We start from the raw sequence: 14757 nt of genomic DNA on the forward strand, positions 1-14757 counted from the left end.
GCGGTGAAGACCGGCATATCAGTGTGAAAAGTTCATAAGCATAAATGTAAGACCATCAGCATCAATGTGAAGGAGAATCATTTCCATTAGAAGTGGCTCTGGGCCTTTTCTTTACAAGTTTGGAATTGATCAACATGCAAACTGTGTAATTGAGCTCCCTTCCATGTTGTTGGGATGGGAGTGCCATCAAGCCGATATGCGCTTAGTTCGGAATCTCGTTGTTTACGCAGTATGTAGTCTCCAACATTGAAGCTGCAGTTTTATTCGTGTTTTCCCCAACTGGGGTTCTACACGCATTAGCCTGCTCAGCGTTCGTTACGCCATGAGGTGCGCGAGCGTCCCATCTCTGACAAATGCTTCGACGATGTCCTTCAAGTCTGTGCATTCTTCAGTGGTGTGGCCTTTTGTTCTGTGGAAGTCACAGAATTTGCTCTGATCAGCGTTGTGACGCTCTCGGATTATTGGAGCCTTTGGCCATGGGAGCCTCTCGGTGTCGAATATCTCGGTGACACTTTTGGTGAGTGGCGTCCATCTGGAGTTACGGTATGACGGCCGCATGTTATCCTTTCCGCCTACCCGAGGGTTTGAGCCGGATGAGGTGTCAAAGTTTACCCTTGACTGCCAAATGCCTAGCTTCCTCTTCTTGTTTAGTCGGGCGGTAAGGACATTGTTTTCTCTTGTTTTCTGGGTGTAGAGGTTTGTGCTCTGAGGAAGATCTCTACCCAGTTGCTTCTCCGTTTCCGCAAAGCGTTTAGCTGCTGTCATGATGGCATCCCATGTGGACGGCATGCCATCTTTACCCATTAAGGTGCGGATGAGCTCTGGGTCTTTCGCGCCCTGGATGAAAGCAGCGCGAACAAGATCTTCGCTAATAGTACCCAGACTTAGCTTCTTTGAATTGAAGCGCGTGATGAAGTCTAGTAAAGACTCATCTTCCTCTCGGATGCAGTTGAGGATTGTCCATTGCTCTTCGGTATACTTTCTTTGTTGGCTGAAGTGTTGGCTGAACTTCAGCTGGAAGTCTGCCCAATCGTAGATGTGGTGGACCGGTAGACGGTCAAACCACGCTCTGGCTGCCCCAACAAGCGTCATTTGGAACATGTAACACCACGTAGGTTCCGTCCAATTACTGACGGTTGCCCCCGCTATGAATCTGTTCAAATGATCGTCTGGGTCAGATATACCATCGTAGGTGCCGATGTTGGACATCTGTTTGGCACTTTTCGGGGCGATTGCTTCCGCAATGTCCCTTGCAAATTTGGACGTTCCCGCATTTGCAGCAGTCGGTCTGAAGGTTTTGGAGAAGTCACGTGGGTTTCCACCCGCGTTTTTTGGTCTGAAGGTTTCTCCAAAATGCCTTCTCGGTGGGGAGTCCGTTTCCTTACGCTTCCCTTTCGCCCTATGACGAGGGTTTGCGTCACTATCGGATTCCTCTGAATCATCGTCCAAGTACTCGCCGAATTCATCAGCCTGTTGGAGTGAACGTAAGCGTTCATCCAACTCAGCTTGGAATTCTTTTTGACGTGCTTCCGCCCACGCTTTAACTTCGTCGAGTGTTTGGCGGGGGAGCCTCGTCCGTTGTCTCTCTAACTGGGTATCCCAGTGAAAGATTATTTACTGCACTTGCCCCAGCTTGGGTAACTGGGGTAGTGTTCATAAAATTTACTGCACTTGCCCCGGCTTGGGTAACCGGGGTAGTGTTCTTAAAAACTGTGTAGTCGCCAGTATTCCCCCCAGTAGCTGGGGTTGTGGTTACCGGGGTTTCTTGGTCACTCGTTGGTTTTGGGACCGGAGTAACTTTAACCATCTTTCCAGAAGTTTGGAAAAACTGAAAAAGAAGTAGTTCTAGCTTTTATGCACGGATGACGCCAATGAAGAAACACTAACTAACCCCGGGCAGATTACGGATAATCTGGGGGTTAAGTAGATGTTTCCCACGAGGGTTAGATCCGGCGAAGATGGTTCTTCTGATAACCTGCAAAACAGACACCGTGAGCTCGTCACTGAGAAGGGGGGGGGGGTACCTCCTTGTGACCACCCTCCGGCGTGAGAATCAGACTAGATTGCTCTTGAATATAAGTGTATATTAAGAGAATGACTAGAGCAGATATCAGGTTATATGATGATCATACCATTCCAAGGTGTTGGAGTATTTATAGCCGAAGGTAGGTTTCCAAGAAGGTACAGCCGGCTGAATAGTGTTCCTGTTCTGCCAACTGTGGGCTACGCACATGCCATGCTGGTGGTTGGTGGGTAGGCAGCGGCTGATAGTGACCAGGCCGGCTGTGTACTATTCCTGTTGCACCAACTGCAGGCTATGCACGTCCTCCGACAGGTTGGTGAGTAGGCAGCGGCTAATAGTGACATACAGTACAAGAGCATGCTGCTCGCCATACTGTTGTCAGTGAGCTGTCGTATCCTTGGTCAGATCTTTTGTCCATACCTCGTCAGGTACAGTACAAAAGATCCTCCAGTATCGTACGGACTGGCTCATTTGGGCGGGAGTTTTCCCGGCTTTGTGCGGGAGTATTCCCGGCTTTGCTCATTCCTTCTTCAGGTGACATTACTGAATTATTATGAGAGTTAAGTGTCTTGTGCGTGTAGCCTTGCTGCGCGGGTTGCCTTCCCTGATGGCTAGTATCCGCTACTGTGGGAACAGGCGGAGTACGTCGACCATTGGGAGGCGTTTCCCGCGGGAACAGCTTGCGTACTGCGCGTAAGGACGTCACGTCTCTGAGCATGGTGGGTCCTGCGGATCCAGTTGGTCTCTGCGCAGACGTCCCTTTAAGTTAAGTCTTGCGGGTGTAACCGCGCAGACGTCCGTTAAGGAGTCCTGCGGGTCCAACTGCGCAGACGTCCCTTTTCAAGGTGAGTCTTGCGGGTCCAACTGGGCTCTGCTAGGACCTACCTCTTCAGTGCACTGTATGTGCTAAATAATAATTGCTTTACTAATTAAGGTCATCAGATAAAGTTATGTCATGTTCATTGTTAACTTAAGTTATATCCTCAAAGATATAATAAACCTTGAACACTAAGTACTCCATCCATGATCCGTAGTTGAAATCTATCAACTTGAGCAATTATTATTATTACTTTTACGCGCTTTCTTATTATTAATAGCAATTATTATTATAATTATTATTAGCTTTTATATAGCTGTTAAACTGTGATCTTATTATTAATATTATTATAATTAGTAGTAGTTTTTATATAACTGTTAAACTTTGATTTCCTTTATTTTGCTTCATACACATGTACTTAGAGCCGAGGGTCTCTCTGGAAGCCACCTCTTTATTCCTTTGGATAGAGGTACGGTGTGCCTACATCCCACCCTCCCCAGACCCTACTTATAGCTTTGCTGTCGGTGGGATTTTACTGGGCATAACAACATGAACTTTTACGCGCTTTCTATATTGAGGAGAGCGCGAGTTTTAACATATTTGTTATTAACAAGGATGCAGCAACACTCATAGTATTTAAGCATATATTACCTGATCAACGGCACCAAACGCGTCTTCTGGTCTACACCATGATATTGGGTCCGCGTCAATAACATCATTTGCGCATTCTCTCCAGTTTTTGGTTTCCTGTAATTGTAAAAACATTGACGTTTAGAATAGGGAAAAAAACAAACAGTAAGAAGCATAGCCATAATATAGTAAGAACAAGAAGAAAGAAACATGATAACTGAGAATATATAGACAATACTGTAGCAAGCATTTTTAGTTTATTTTGTCACAAAGAAGATGTATATTAAAAAGACACCACAAAGAAGATGTATATTAAAAAGACACCACAAAGAATTTTAAGAGGAAAGTATTAATAAACTATCAACAAAATTTGAGTGGAAAATATAAGTAACATATGAAATCACTTATTATATATCACCACATCGTAATTCAAAGATCAGGAGATGTGATAAATCATTTTTTTGTGCGACCAATTTTTAGACTTTTATCAGAAGTTTTAATTCAAAGATTAGTTCAACAAGAAATAGTTACTCTTTATATATATATAATATATATGTAAGTATGTATATACCTCATCATCATATAAAACCATCTCCAAGCCTGTAGGAATGAATGATTCGTTCTCAAAGTTGTTGGCCATTTTTTCTGCAATGCTAGTGATCAAACAACTAATGGCAACAAGAAGGAATTAAAGGTCAGACCACTAAAGAACGAGAAGGAAATGAAATGGTGTGTGACATATTGGTTGATGATTTTAATTTATAATCATCAGTTATAAACAAATTCATTATAACAAATACAACAAAAGATGTAAAATTCAATTTATCTTGTAACATGATTATAAACTCCTAAATGTTGTAATTAAGTGATTTACCATTTTTGTTTAAAGCTTGATCTAGAACTTAATTGAATCAGTTTTTAAGGTAGAAAGTAATTTAACTTTTTCCTCCAATAACTTATTAATTACTTTTGATATTTATAGATAATAAAGTTAGAAAAATATTAATTTAACTTATCATATTTCTTTTTCTTATATATATTTTAGTTTTTACCCTCGTTTGTTTTTTAATGTTTTAAGCAATAGAATTAATTTCCATTAATTTCGTTCGTAACTTTTTTAGGTTGTTAAATATCAAATTAATTTTTTGTCCTGTCATGATTGTGGTTTTATATTTTAATTTCACTTATCCTTAATATGGTGTCGTCGGTCCTTTTTTTTCAATATTGTAAATTTATTTGTTTTCCTCCGAAAATTATAACCCCCTCTCTATGTGTCCAAGTTTTGTCACTATCCCTAGCATTGACTCTATTCAATTTTTTAATCACTTACAGTTTTCGATGAATTGAATTTCAATTTTTGATTCCAAGATTTGTTTACGTATAAAGGAGGATCCCCAGGAGCCGGTTGAAGTTGCCCAGATCTGAGTTTCTTTTCAGCAATATGGCATTATAAAAAAATTTCAACGGATGGTGACGGATGATGTGCCGGCCGACTTCGTAAGTTAGTTTTGTGGGGGGTTTTGTACACGGGTTTCAAAATTATTACAAAAATGTGAAAACGTGAGTACGAACCGATCCAAAATTAACTTCGGATTGCTTGCCACTCTACAAGGAGTCAAAATGTGAAACTTAATAAAAAAATACAACAATAAAGTTTTTAACGAAACCATACCTCTTCGTAGAAACACGGCTTACCAGATTGAAACACCTTGGTTCAACGAGTTGGTCGATAGATCCAGCACACGAACACCAAAAATTGAACCCCTCAATTTAACCTCACAAAATACCCGTAATTATCGTTATCAGCCGATTCAGAATGACGGCAAAAAACGGCGATGATGGGCAGTAACGGTGGCGACCGGCAGAACGAAAATGACGGCGTGGAGGTGTTGGCCGATCAGCGATGGCGGCATAAGGCGGCAGCGGAAAAGGTTTGGGTGAGAAGGGGATGAGAGATTGAAAGATTTTTTATTAACCTTTAAACAAAAATCTAATCCCTATTTATAATTCCGTAATTAGGGTTTCAATCAAAAAGCATCTTCCAAGATGCTAAGGAATATTCTTTTTTTATTTTATTTTTATAATTACCCTTTATTTATTTAACTATTTAACAACATGCATTAAATAATAGTATTAATGAACTCTTTAATTAATAACCCTTTAATTTGTTTAATTATAAACAACTCTCTCCACTTAGACAAAATATTCAACTAATAGTTTATTTCTAAGTTTCATCATTCTTCATACCAAAATATTTAACTACTTTATATTATATCTTATTCGTCACCAAAGGAGTAACTCTTTAATCATATGTTATTAGTAGTGTTGATTATTGTCATTTGGGCACACTATTCCAACAGCTTTATGTAAAAGGGTAGGTATGAGTTTGAGTTAAAGATAAAGAATAAGACCACTTAATTTATTAAATAAATTATTAATTTCTTTATTTAGGTATATGGAAATTTTTAGTATTCATCTTTTAACTAAGGAAATAACATAAATCATCATTTTTGTTATGCGTTGGTTGTAACAATTTATGACATTTCCTCTAACGGATGCTAGTGTTGTTAACTAAGTCCAGTTGTGTGCGTTGGCCATGAGGGCAATCTATTTACCTTGTAAAGACAAATAAAATAAAGCCCTAATTTTCCATATTCATGTATTCCCTATCTACCACAGCTTCTCATCTTCAACCTCTTTCCTTTCTCTTTCTATTAAATATCACCAAAGATCTCGAAATCCACTGGCATATATAGCAATTAAGCCCGAAACACTCAAAACATTAGGGTATCACACGTGTTTGGTATTACTTTTGAATATTTAAATGGGTTTGGAATTAATTTTGATATTTTTAGTGAGTTTGGGATATGTATGGGATCTGTCATATGTCCGGTTAACCCATAACATTGACTCGGTTACTCGATTATATATCAAATTTACCATGAATATATTAATTTAAACCCTACTCTTCTATGGAGGTATATAACCTTCTCAATGAATTGTTTTGCAAGTAAATCCACTACATGTATATGCTTAAAGATATAGCCAGAAAATAGTAAAACAATTATTTGATTGTGGGATTCTTGTGGTCAAAATCACACTTTTTATCTTTTTTTAAAAACAACTAGCTTTTGAACTTAAGCAATGCATGAGAAATATGCAATCCATTTTTTAGTTTGGAGAAATATGTAAGCAATGGTCTTTAGAAGGGAAAATATGTAAAAATCTCTTTAAAAAAACATGATCCATCCAATGTTTGAATTTTTAGGTATTCATTTCTAAACACAATTGAAATTTTAATTTTCATTATTTATCCCTAATTCCCAACTACTACTCTCGTGTCCCGCCCATGAATAGTCAAATAGTTTGTAGAGCGCAACCGCTTTCAAGTCGCAACCCTAATCCATCGGACCATCTAAGGTGGCAGCTAATCCATGAATCTTAGTTTGATATTCTATCATACATAATCCTATTTAAATTATAAGCTTTACCGTTTTGTTAGATATTGTCTGTAATCTAATTGTATTATTGATATGTATTCTGTAATCATATTATTAGATTCTGACGTGTCGTACCGATCATGCAAAAACTGAATTTTACCTATAGACAGGGTAGGTAGGTAGGTGAGGTATCCAGAGTAACATGTGGTCAATGTCATACGTTTGTTCATTTATTTAGTTTTATTTATAATACAATTATGAAGTTTTGTCGGGTGAGTGCTTATCACACTAGCATGTTTTGATTGAAACAAGTAACAGTTAAACGATTATAACTATTAACAAGAACATAATCAAACCCAAGGTTCAAGCATGCATGCAATCACTCAGTCCAATCATGTCATTAATTGATAGATAACATGGTTTACCAACAAATTCTAGTTGTAGGCATCAACAATCGCTAACGCACGACACTTGTAACCAAATGTTCCTTACCAACATCACTAATTAAGGGCAAATGTAGGCTTTGTTAGACCAAGACAATCAACAAACCCTATGCAAACAGGTATTAATGCAGTTGTCAAACTAAACTTCTTGAAATAAACCTATATCGGATGATTGATCCAACAATACTAAACATCAGGTTGCATAGATTCACAATTAACAATCAGTTATCATTCATTAACGTGAACATGAAAAAGAACCGATATCATTCAAACCCTACACCCGGGAATGACTCGAGAGAAAACTAGTTTGGCATCTGCTTCACGGGATCTTAATTTTTTAGTCTGATGATTGTTTCTATACAGCAGCATAGTAGTTACCGCTGAGACTCTTCCTAATTGGCACGCAGACCTAGGCTGCTGCCTCCGTGAAAACTCTCCCGCCCCCCCCCCCCCCCCCCCCGGCTGTTAATTTATGTAGGCTTTTTAATTTCTCTGTACATGGATGTTGTGAAAAGTCGACCCATTGTTAGTTCCTTTTGCTTATTTCTTTTGGCTGTTTATGAGGCCTACGTAGTTTGACTTTGTTCTTCCTTGATACTCAATATCTATTGACTCCACATTAAATTAATAATTCCAACACGCTAACACCCATTTGAATATTAAATCAATCAAACTTATGATGTCACATTGTGCACAGACTAAACTTCTTTTCTTTCTCAAATCCATTTAGCGAAACCAGTATTGCGGTGAGGACGCAATACGGTCGTTATAAGTTTGGTTTCATGTAGTGTGGGGTCATGCAACGAGGATTCAATCGGTAAATTTTTAGCGCGTTGTGGTGGGGGTGAGACATGCATTTGATTGAGCTTGATTAGACTCATGCACCATGTATAATGTTGTGGCGGGGTGAGACATGCATTTGATTGAGCTTGATTAGACTCATGCACCATGTATAATATGAACAAATGATTAATATAGTTGAATAAGAAACGAAACTATTGTTATTAAAATTGGATCTAACGAGTGGTAAAAGGGTCCGTGCTTTGCGACGGGTCCAAAAAATAAGCAAAATGCTATCAATGCAGGTGTTACATGTCATAATACTACATTAAAAAGAATACAGAAAATTAAGAGAAGACATAAATTAGTTGACACAGTTTCTCCTTCCACGAAACGATGAACTTCTTTGATACACTACAATAAATATAGATTAAAAAACTATTTCATTAATTTAGAAAGAACATAGATTAATATCATATATTTACATTCAAACAAATTACTTTTAAAATATACAAGTCCATCAAATTACCTTACCTTTTTAGATAATTATAAATTACACTACAATGTGTTGTGCTTTATAGTATTAATTTTACAATTATATCTACAACTTCATAGGAACAAGTCTTTAAACACGTAAACATATTTTTACTAATTTAATGGATTGGATGGATAACCCTTCGTTAAGTATGGTTAAGAAAGAGGTTATGGGTGCGATTATATAAGTATTTTGGTGGGCTATTTAGAAGCTTCGGAATGATTTTCTCTTCTTGAAGCGTCTGTCAAAAGACTCGTGGTTGTTTGATGATATTATGTATCCCTTTTTATTGGTTCTTGCGTAGAAAAAATTAACATAAGATATCTTGAACGGAGTGGGTAAAACAACCAAGAAGCTAGACGATGCTTAATATAATTATGTTGTTCAAAAAACAAAAAACAAAAAACCAAAAAACATTACTTTCATTTAATCATATCATTACTTTTATTTAATGATATCATATAAGTGCTACATACTTACAAGGGGAAGTTTTAAATTATGTTGATTGGCGAATTAGTAATTCAAACGTTGTACAAAAATCTCCAGGGTTTTAGTAAAAAGTAACAATAATTTAACAAAAATTATTAAATCATCATTAAATTTAGAGATTTCAAGGAACAATTTTAATGACTTCATGATGATGTAACTTGTTAATCGATGTCAAAAGGTCAATAAAAAACAATAAAATACTTTTACTAGAAAGGGCAAGTAAGGTGTCGAATCCACAGGGAATCAGTGGAAAGTGCTCGTTCGATTTAATGCTTTTACTTAATTATACTATAGCGGACAAATGATGTCAAGCAGTTTAAAAATTGATTTGGTTGTAAAACAGTTAGAGAAAACAGTGACAAACTTCAGGTTCAGAACAAACTGACCGAACAAAACTTATACCAATTGGGGAATTACATAGACATAATTCGTTCATTATAATAGGCAAATAATTACTAGACACGTTAGTTTGGTTATGATAATTCACATTAAATAATCCGAAGAACTGACACAACTGAACACGGTCTATCTAACTAATAGTTCGTTAATGTGAAACCTAACATATATCAATGATTAATGGTAAATGGCTCAATGATGATAAGAAATTAATCCTAAATGTTGATGAACACAAACCAAATAATTGATGATAAATGTAAATATAGAAAACAACTGTTTAGCCGATTCAAATAAACATAGAGGTTCAATCAACCAAAAGATTAATCAATACTAAATCCCAATATTGGTAACAATCATAAAATAATCAGTTCATATGCAAACCCTACACCTGAAGCGGTCACGCATGATTTAGCCTTGCCTCTGCATCACGATTGACTCAAGTATGGATTGGAATGATGAAACCATGGATGATTTAGTGATTGAGAGGTGTTAAGATGGTGTATGATTTGCTCCCAAAGTAGTCCTTGGTGGCTAGGGTATGAATAATATTCGACCTAGGATTTAATTGGGCTTAAATATGGAAGAAAAACAAGAAAAAACGATTTCTCGTCAGGCCCGGCAGTAGCCTACGGCCCGGCCACCGTAGCCTACGGCCTCTGGTCACTGCCTTATGGAGGCTACAACACCAAAACACCATTTTCTTCGTAAAATCTTCATTTCAACTCCGTTTTCGTCCCCGTTTGCGGCCACGTCTTCATATTTTAATTCTCTATCATATAATATATCATTACTTTCATTTACACCCCATCCTAAATGCTACAAATTAGCTCCTTTAAGCTTGTAAACATAAAACCAATCAAAGTACTTGTGTTCAATACATATAAATGATGTAACACAAAGTGTACACCTTTTAGTATCAAATTCTCCTCTTATTTTGGTAAAACTCCATGCAAATTCTTTGTATTAGGTACTTATTTGAGTTATTTATGAATTTGCAGGTCCGGGCGCCCGCCCGATGAAGAAACGATGAAAAGATGGCGTGTTTTTTGACAAAAATCAAGAATCTGCCAAAAGTGCATGATCATGCTAAGAAAGTGCATGACCATGCAGAGAGCAGGTGCATGACCATGCTAAGGAAGTGTATGGCCATGCTGAGCAACTGCACCATCATGCACTTTATGGGTATGATGGTGCACCTTTATCGGAACCCGTGCACATCTGATATCGTGCCAAAGTGCATGACCATGCAAGGAAAGTGCATGACCATGCTCTGAAACAGCACCATCATGCGCTTTATGTGCATGACGGTGCACCTTTATTGGAACCAGTGCACTTCTGATATCGTGCCAAAAGTGAAACTGCACCATCATGCACTTTTGTGCACCACCATGCACTTCCGAGTGCACAAGCCCGTGCACTATCTGATGCCAAGAACAAGACACATCTACTTTGAAAGTGCACTAGCTAGTGCCGGTAATGCACGACCATGCACTTTTTGTGCATGACCGTGCACTTTTTTTGGAACCTGCAACTCTGAGCCGCCGAAAGTGAAAGTTTGACTTATCCAAAATAGTGCACGACCATGCACTTTTTGTGCATGACCATTCATTTTGACCAGAAGCTTATAAACACTTATTTTCACTTCATTTTGGTGTGTAGAGTCTTGGGGATTCTCTCCCAACCATGTGCAGCATTTTTAAGGGATTCTTGGAGGCTTCCACCAACACAAGATTCATCATTCCATCCTTTAATCCTTGCTTGATCTTAGTTTGCATTCCTTTGTTCTTGAACATGTTTTGTAAGCTTATTTCTAGTTTTATTGTAGTTGTATTAAGCCTTATGGGCTAATTAATTTTGCTATCTAGACAATGTTGAAACTCTTGTTAATGTGATATATTATCTATGCATTATTTTGGTAAAGTGGCTTTCTTTCAAGAATATGGTTGAATTTATAAGTTGATATTGATGGTGTTCATGCTTGTTATGTTACATAACCTTTTTAGTTTTGCAAATGTTTAGGCATTCATGTTGGAAAACTATGTTCTAGATGTTTGTTTGTAAACTTTGAAAGTTCAAGAAATCTTTGTTTACATTGCTAAGTTAGGAATGACTAGTAAAAATTAACTTGGTTATATAATTATTGATGAGTATGAAACCCTACACTTAATATTGGAAAATTGATGAGTGTTGTTATGATTCTTGACTTGGTGATGACTTGCTAGTTAAAGTTTCATAAGTTTATATTAATTTCATGAATTTGGCTACTTTAGTGTAATCTTAGGTGGTTAGAATGTTGTTCATGCTAGCTTTCCTTTGATTATGAGACTTTGTTGTTTTGACAAACAAGTTAGTCTATGTTTATCTCTTAATTGAAAACCCATCATGATGATTATTTGCTAGTATTAGGTTGCTTTATTGAAATCTAGTATTTATGTTTAGATTCATGATGTTTTGCCATATCATTGCTATTTTGTCATGTTAGTAGAGTGGATTCTTGTCTAGGTAGTTTGTTAGATTGATTGTTTGTATTGTATTTATACTTGCTTTGTTTTCATTGTATGCTAGTTTAATTAGTTAAACATCCAAATCAAGATTTATTTGTTCGGTTGGTCATTTACAAAGATTTAGTACTAGAAAGTTGTCGTGTCCATGGATTGATACTCGGTTCTTACCGACACTTTATTACAAACGATAGGTACACTTGCCTTTCGTGTGTGGTTTAGTTGTAGGTGAAAACCTATTTTAAAACCCGATTTGTGTGGAACTTTTACTTAAATTTTTATTTATATATTCACACACGTCAAGTTTTTGGCGCCGTAGCCGGGGACACGGTGATTTTTGAGGAACGATCCGAGTCTTTGATTAGCTTTGTTTATATTTTTTATCTATGTTATTTTATTTTATTTCATTTTTATTCATCTTATTTTTATTTTAGTGTGGTTTCTAGTTAGTTTCCGTGTCTTTGTTCGTTTTCCATTCCGCGTTCTTCCGAGTGATGAATGTCCACCACGCCCGGTCCTGAGCTTGTTTCACCTCTTTCTGAGCCCAAGCGACATCTTCGAGAAGGTTTGAGGAGGAGAGCACGCGAGGTTGCCGAAGTCATCGAAAACGAAGAAGTGGAGGATACCGACACCCCCGAGGTAGAAGAAGAAGAGATGGCGGACCCGAACGATCAAGGTCATATGGACGACTTTGCCACACCATCGCTTGAAGGTTATGGCAGTAGTGTCACGCAGCCCGAGATTGAAGTGAGTTTCGAGATCAAATCGAGCATCATTCATATGGTTGAAAATTCTGTTTCTTTTCATGGTCTCCAGAACGAGGACCCTCATGCTCACGTTTCACATTTTCTTCAATTATGCACGAAATTCAAAATTAATCATTGTTCTGATGATGCCGTGAGACTTAGACTTTTTCCGTTCTCACTTCGCGGGTCTGCTCTGGAGTGGTTAGAGGCACTCCCTTCCGGTTCCATCACCACTTGGAATCAATTAGTTGAGCAGTTTCTTCTTCAATATTTTTTACCCGATAAAACTGCTAAATTCCGATCAAACATCACTGGTTTTCGTGTCGATGATGACGAGTCACTTCATGCCGCATGGGAGAGGTTCAAGGGCATGTTGAGAAAATGCCCTCATCACGGTTTGAGTCGCGGGCTTCAGTGCCGTACATTCTTTGACGCTTTATCTGGGGCACACAAGCAGGTCGTCGATCAGGTTGCGGGAGGAGATTTCGGTAGGTGTACCCCAAATGAGGCGCTTGATATCTTGGAGAAAGCCGCTAAGAAGAGTTTCGCGTATAATCCGCCTCGTAGTATTCCTTCCTCTAAGGGTGTCCATCACGTTGATTCAAACACCCTTGTCTCCGCCCAGTTAGAAGCTCTTACTAAAAGATTTGACCAAATGCAATCCGATCTTGTCAAATCTAGTTCTCGTTGTGGTGTGTGTGATGGAAAACACCAAACCAGTCAGTTCCAGCAGGCCATGGTGGTGGAGGATGTTGACTTTGGGGGCCGCCAAAACAATGCCTACAGCAACACCTTCAATCCGGGATGGAGAAACCACCCCAATTTCAGCTGGAAAGATGGTGGCAGCAATCAAAATCAAATGCCACCGGGTTTTGACAGAAAGAAAAATTATCAAAGTCAAACCCAAAATCAATCTTACCAGCAAAAGCCTCAATTTCAGGGTTCCAGTAGTGGAAATCAGTCAAGTGGGGGGACTAGTGTTGAAAGCCTTTTGTCCCAACTTTTGGCTAAGACCGAGACCTCAAACAAATTGGCTGAGCAAAGGAACCTGAAAATTGATGAGACTCTCCAGAGGCACGATCTTGAGTTGAGGAATCAGAAAGCGTCCATGCAAACCATCGAAAATCAAGTTGGACAGATTGCTCAACTCCTCTCTGAGAGACTGCAGGGTAGCCTTCCTAGTAACACCGAAAGGAATCCAAATGCTGAAGCTAAGGCTATTACCCTGAGGAGTGGTAGGACTACCATTCCTATTGATGCGTCGGTTTCCACACCAAAACCGATTGCTGATGAGATTGAGACTGAGACTCCTGGTGAGGTGCACTCGAGGCTAGACCCAACAAGTATCGCACAACCCAGTGAGCCAGTTAGGACTTATGTTCCTCCCATTCCATACCCAGGCCGTTTGAAGAAGCAGAAGATGGAAGAGCAATATGGGAAATTCTTAGAGCTTTTTAAGCAGTTACACATCAATCTTCCTTTCCTTGATGCCTTGAAAGAAATGCCAAAGTATGCTAAGTTCTTGAAAGAGGTCCTCTCGATAAGAAGAAATTGGAGGAGCTTTCTTGTGTTACTTTGAATGAGGAGTGTTCCGCGGTCCTTCAGAATAAGCAGTCCAAAAAAATGACCGATCTGGGTAGTTTCACCATTCCTTGTTTGATCGGTAGTTTGTCGGTTAGTAATGCTTTAGCCGACCTAGGTGCTAGCATAAACTTGATGCCCTATTCTGTTTTTTCCAAACTAGACCTAGGTGAGCCTAAGCCTACTCGCATGAGCATCCAACTTGCCGACCGTTCTGTGAAATATCCTCGCGGTATAGTTGAGAATATGCTTGTGAAAATTGACAAATTCGTGTTTCCTGTCGATTTTGTGATCTTTGACATGGATGAGGATAAAAAATGTACAACTTATCCTAGGTAGTCCTTTCCTAGCCACTGCTAGAGCTCTCATTGATGTC

The 14757-nt window shown here is 38.4% G+C and overlaps 1 protein-coding gene and 1 non-coding gene across 2 annotated transcripts; one reads left to right on the forward strand and one right to left on the reverse strand.

The window, feature by feature from the left end:
* Window positions 1-12552: 12552 nt before the first annotated feature.
* LOC143586508 (uncharacterized) lies at window positions 12553-14379 on the forward strand. Its single transcript, XM_077068049.1, has one exon. It carries the CDS (start codon window positions 12553-12555, stop codon window positions 14377-14379), a length of 1827 nt encoding a protein of 608 aa, XP_076924164.1.
* Window positions 13093-13199, reverse strand: LOC143588413 (small nucleolar RNA R71). The gene has a single exon (XR_013145105.1). It is a non-coding gene; the product is annotated as a small nucleolar RNA R71 (small nucleolar RNA).
* Window positions 14380-14757: the final 378 nt, after the last annotated feature.

Source organism: Bidens hawaiensis, unplaced genomic scaffold (assembly GCF_021521415.1).
Source record: "Bidens hawaiensis isolate Kalapana, Puna unplaced genomic scaffold, B.hawaiensis_p1.1 tig00001575_1, whole genome shotgun sequence".
Classification (NCBI taxonomy): domain Eukaryota; kingdom Viridiplantae; phylum Streptophyta; class Magnoliopsida; order Asterales; family Asteraceae; genus Bidens; species Bidens hawaiensis.

Excerpts from the sequence above, each read along its gene's own strand:
- LOC143586508 (XM_077068049.1), top strand. The coding sequence starts at position 12,553 with ATGTCCACCACGCCCGGTCCTGAGCTTGTTTCACCTCTTTCTGAGCCC.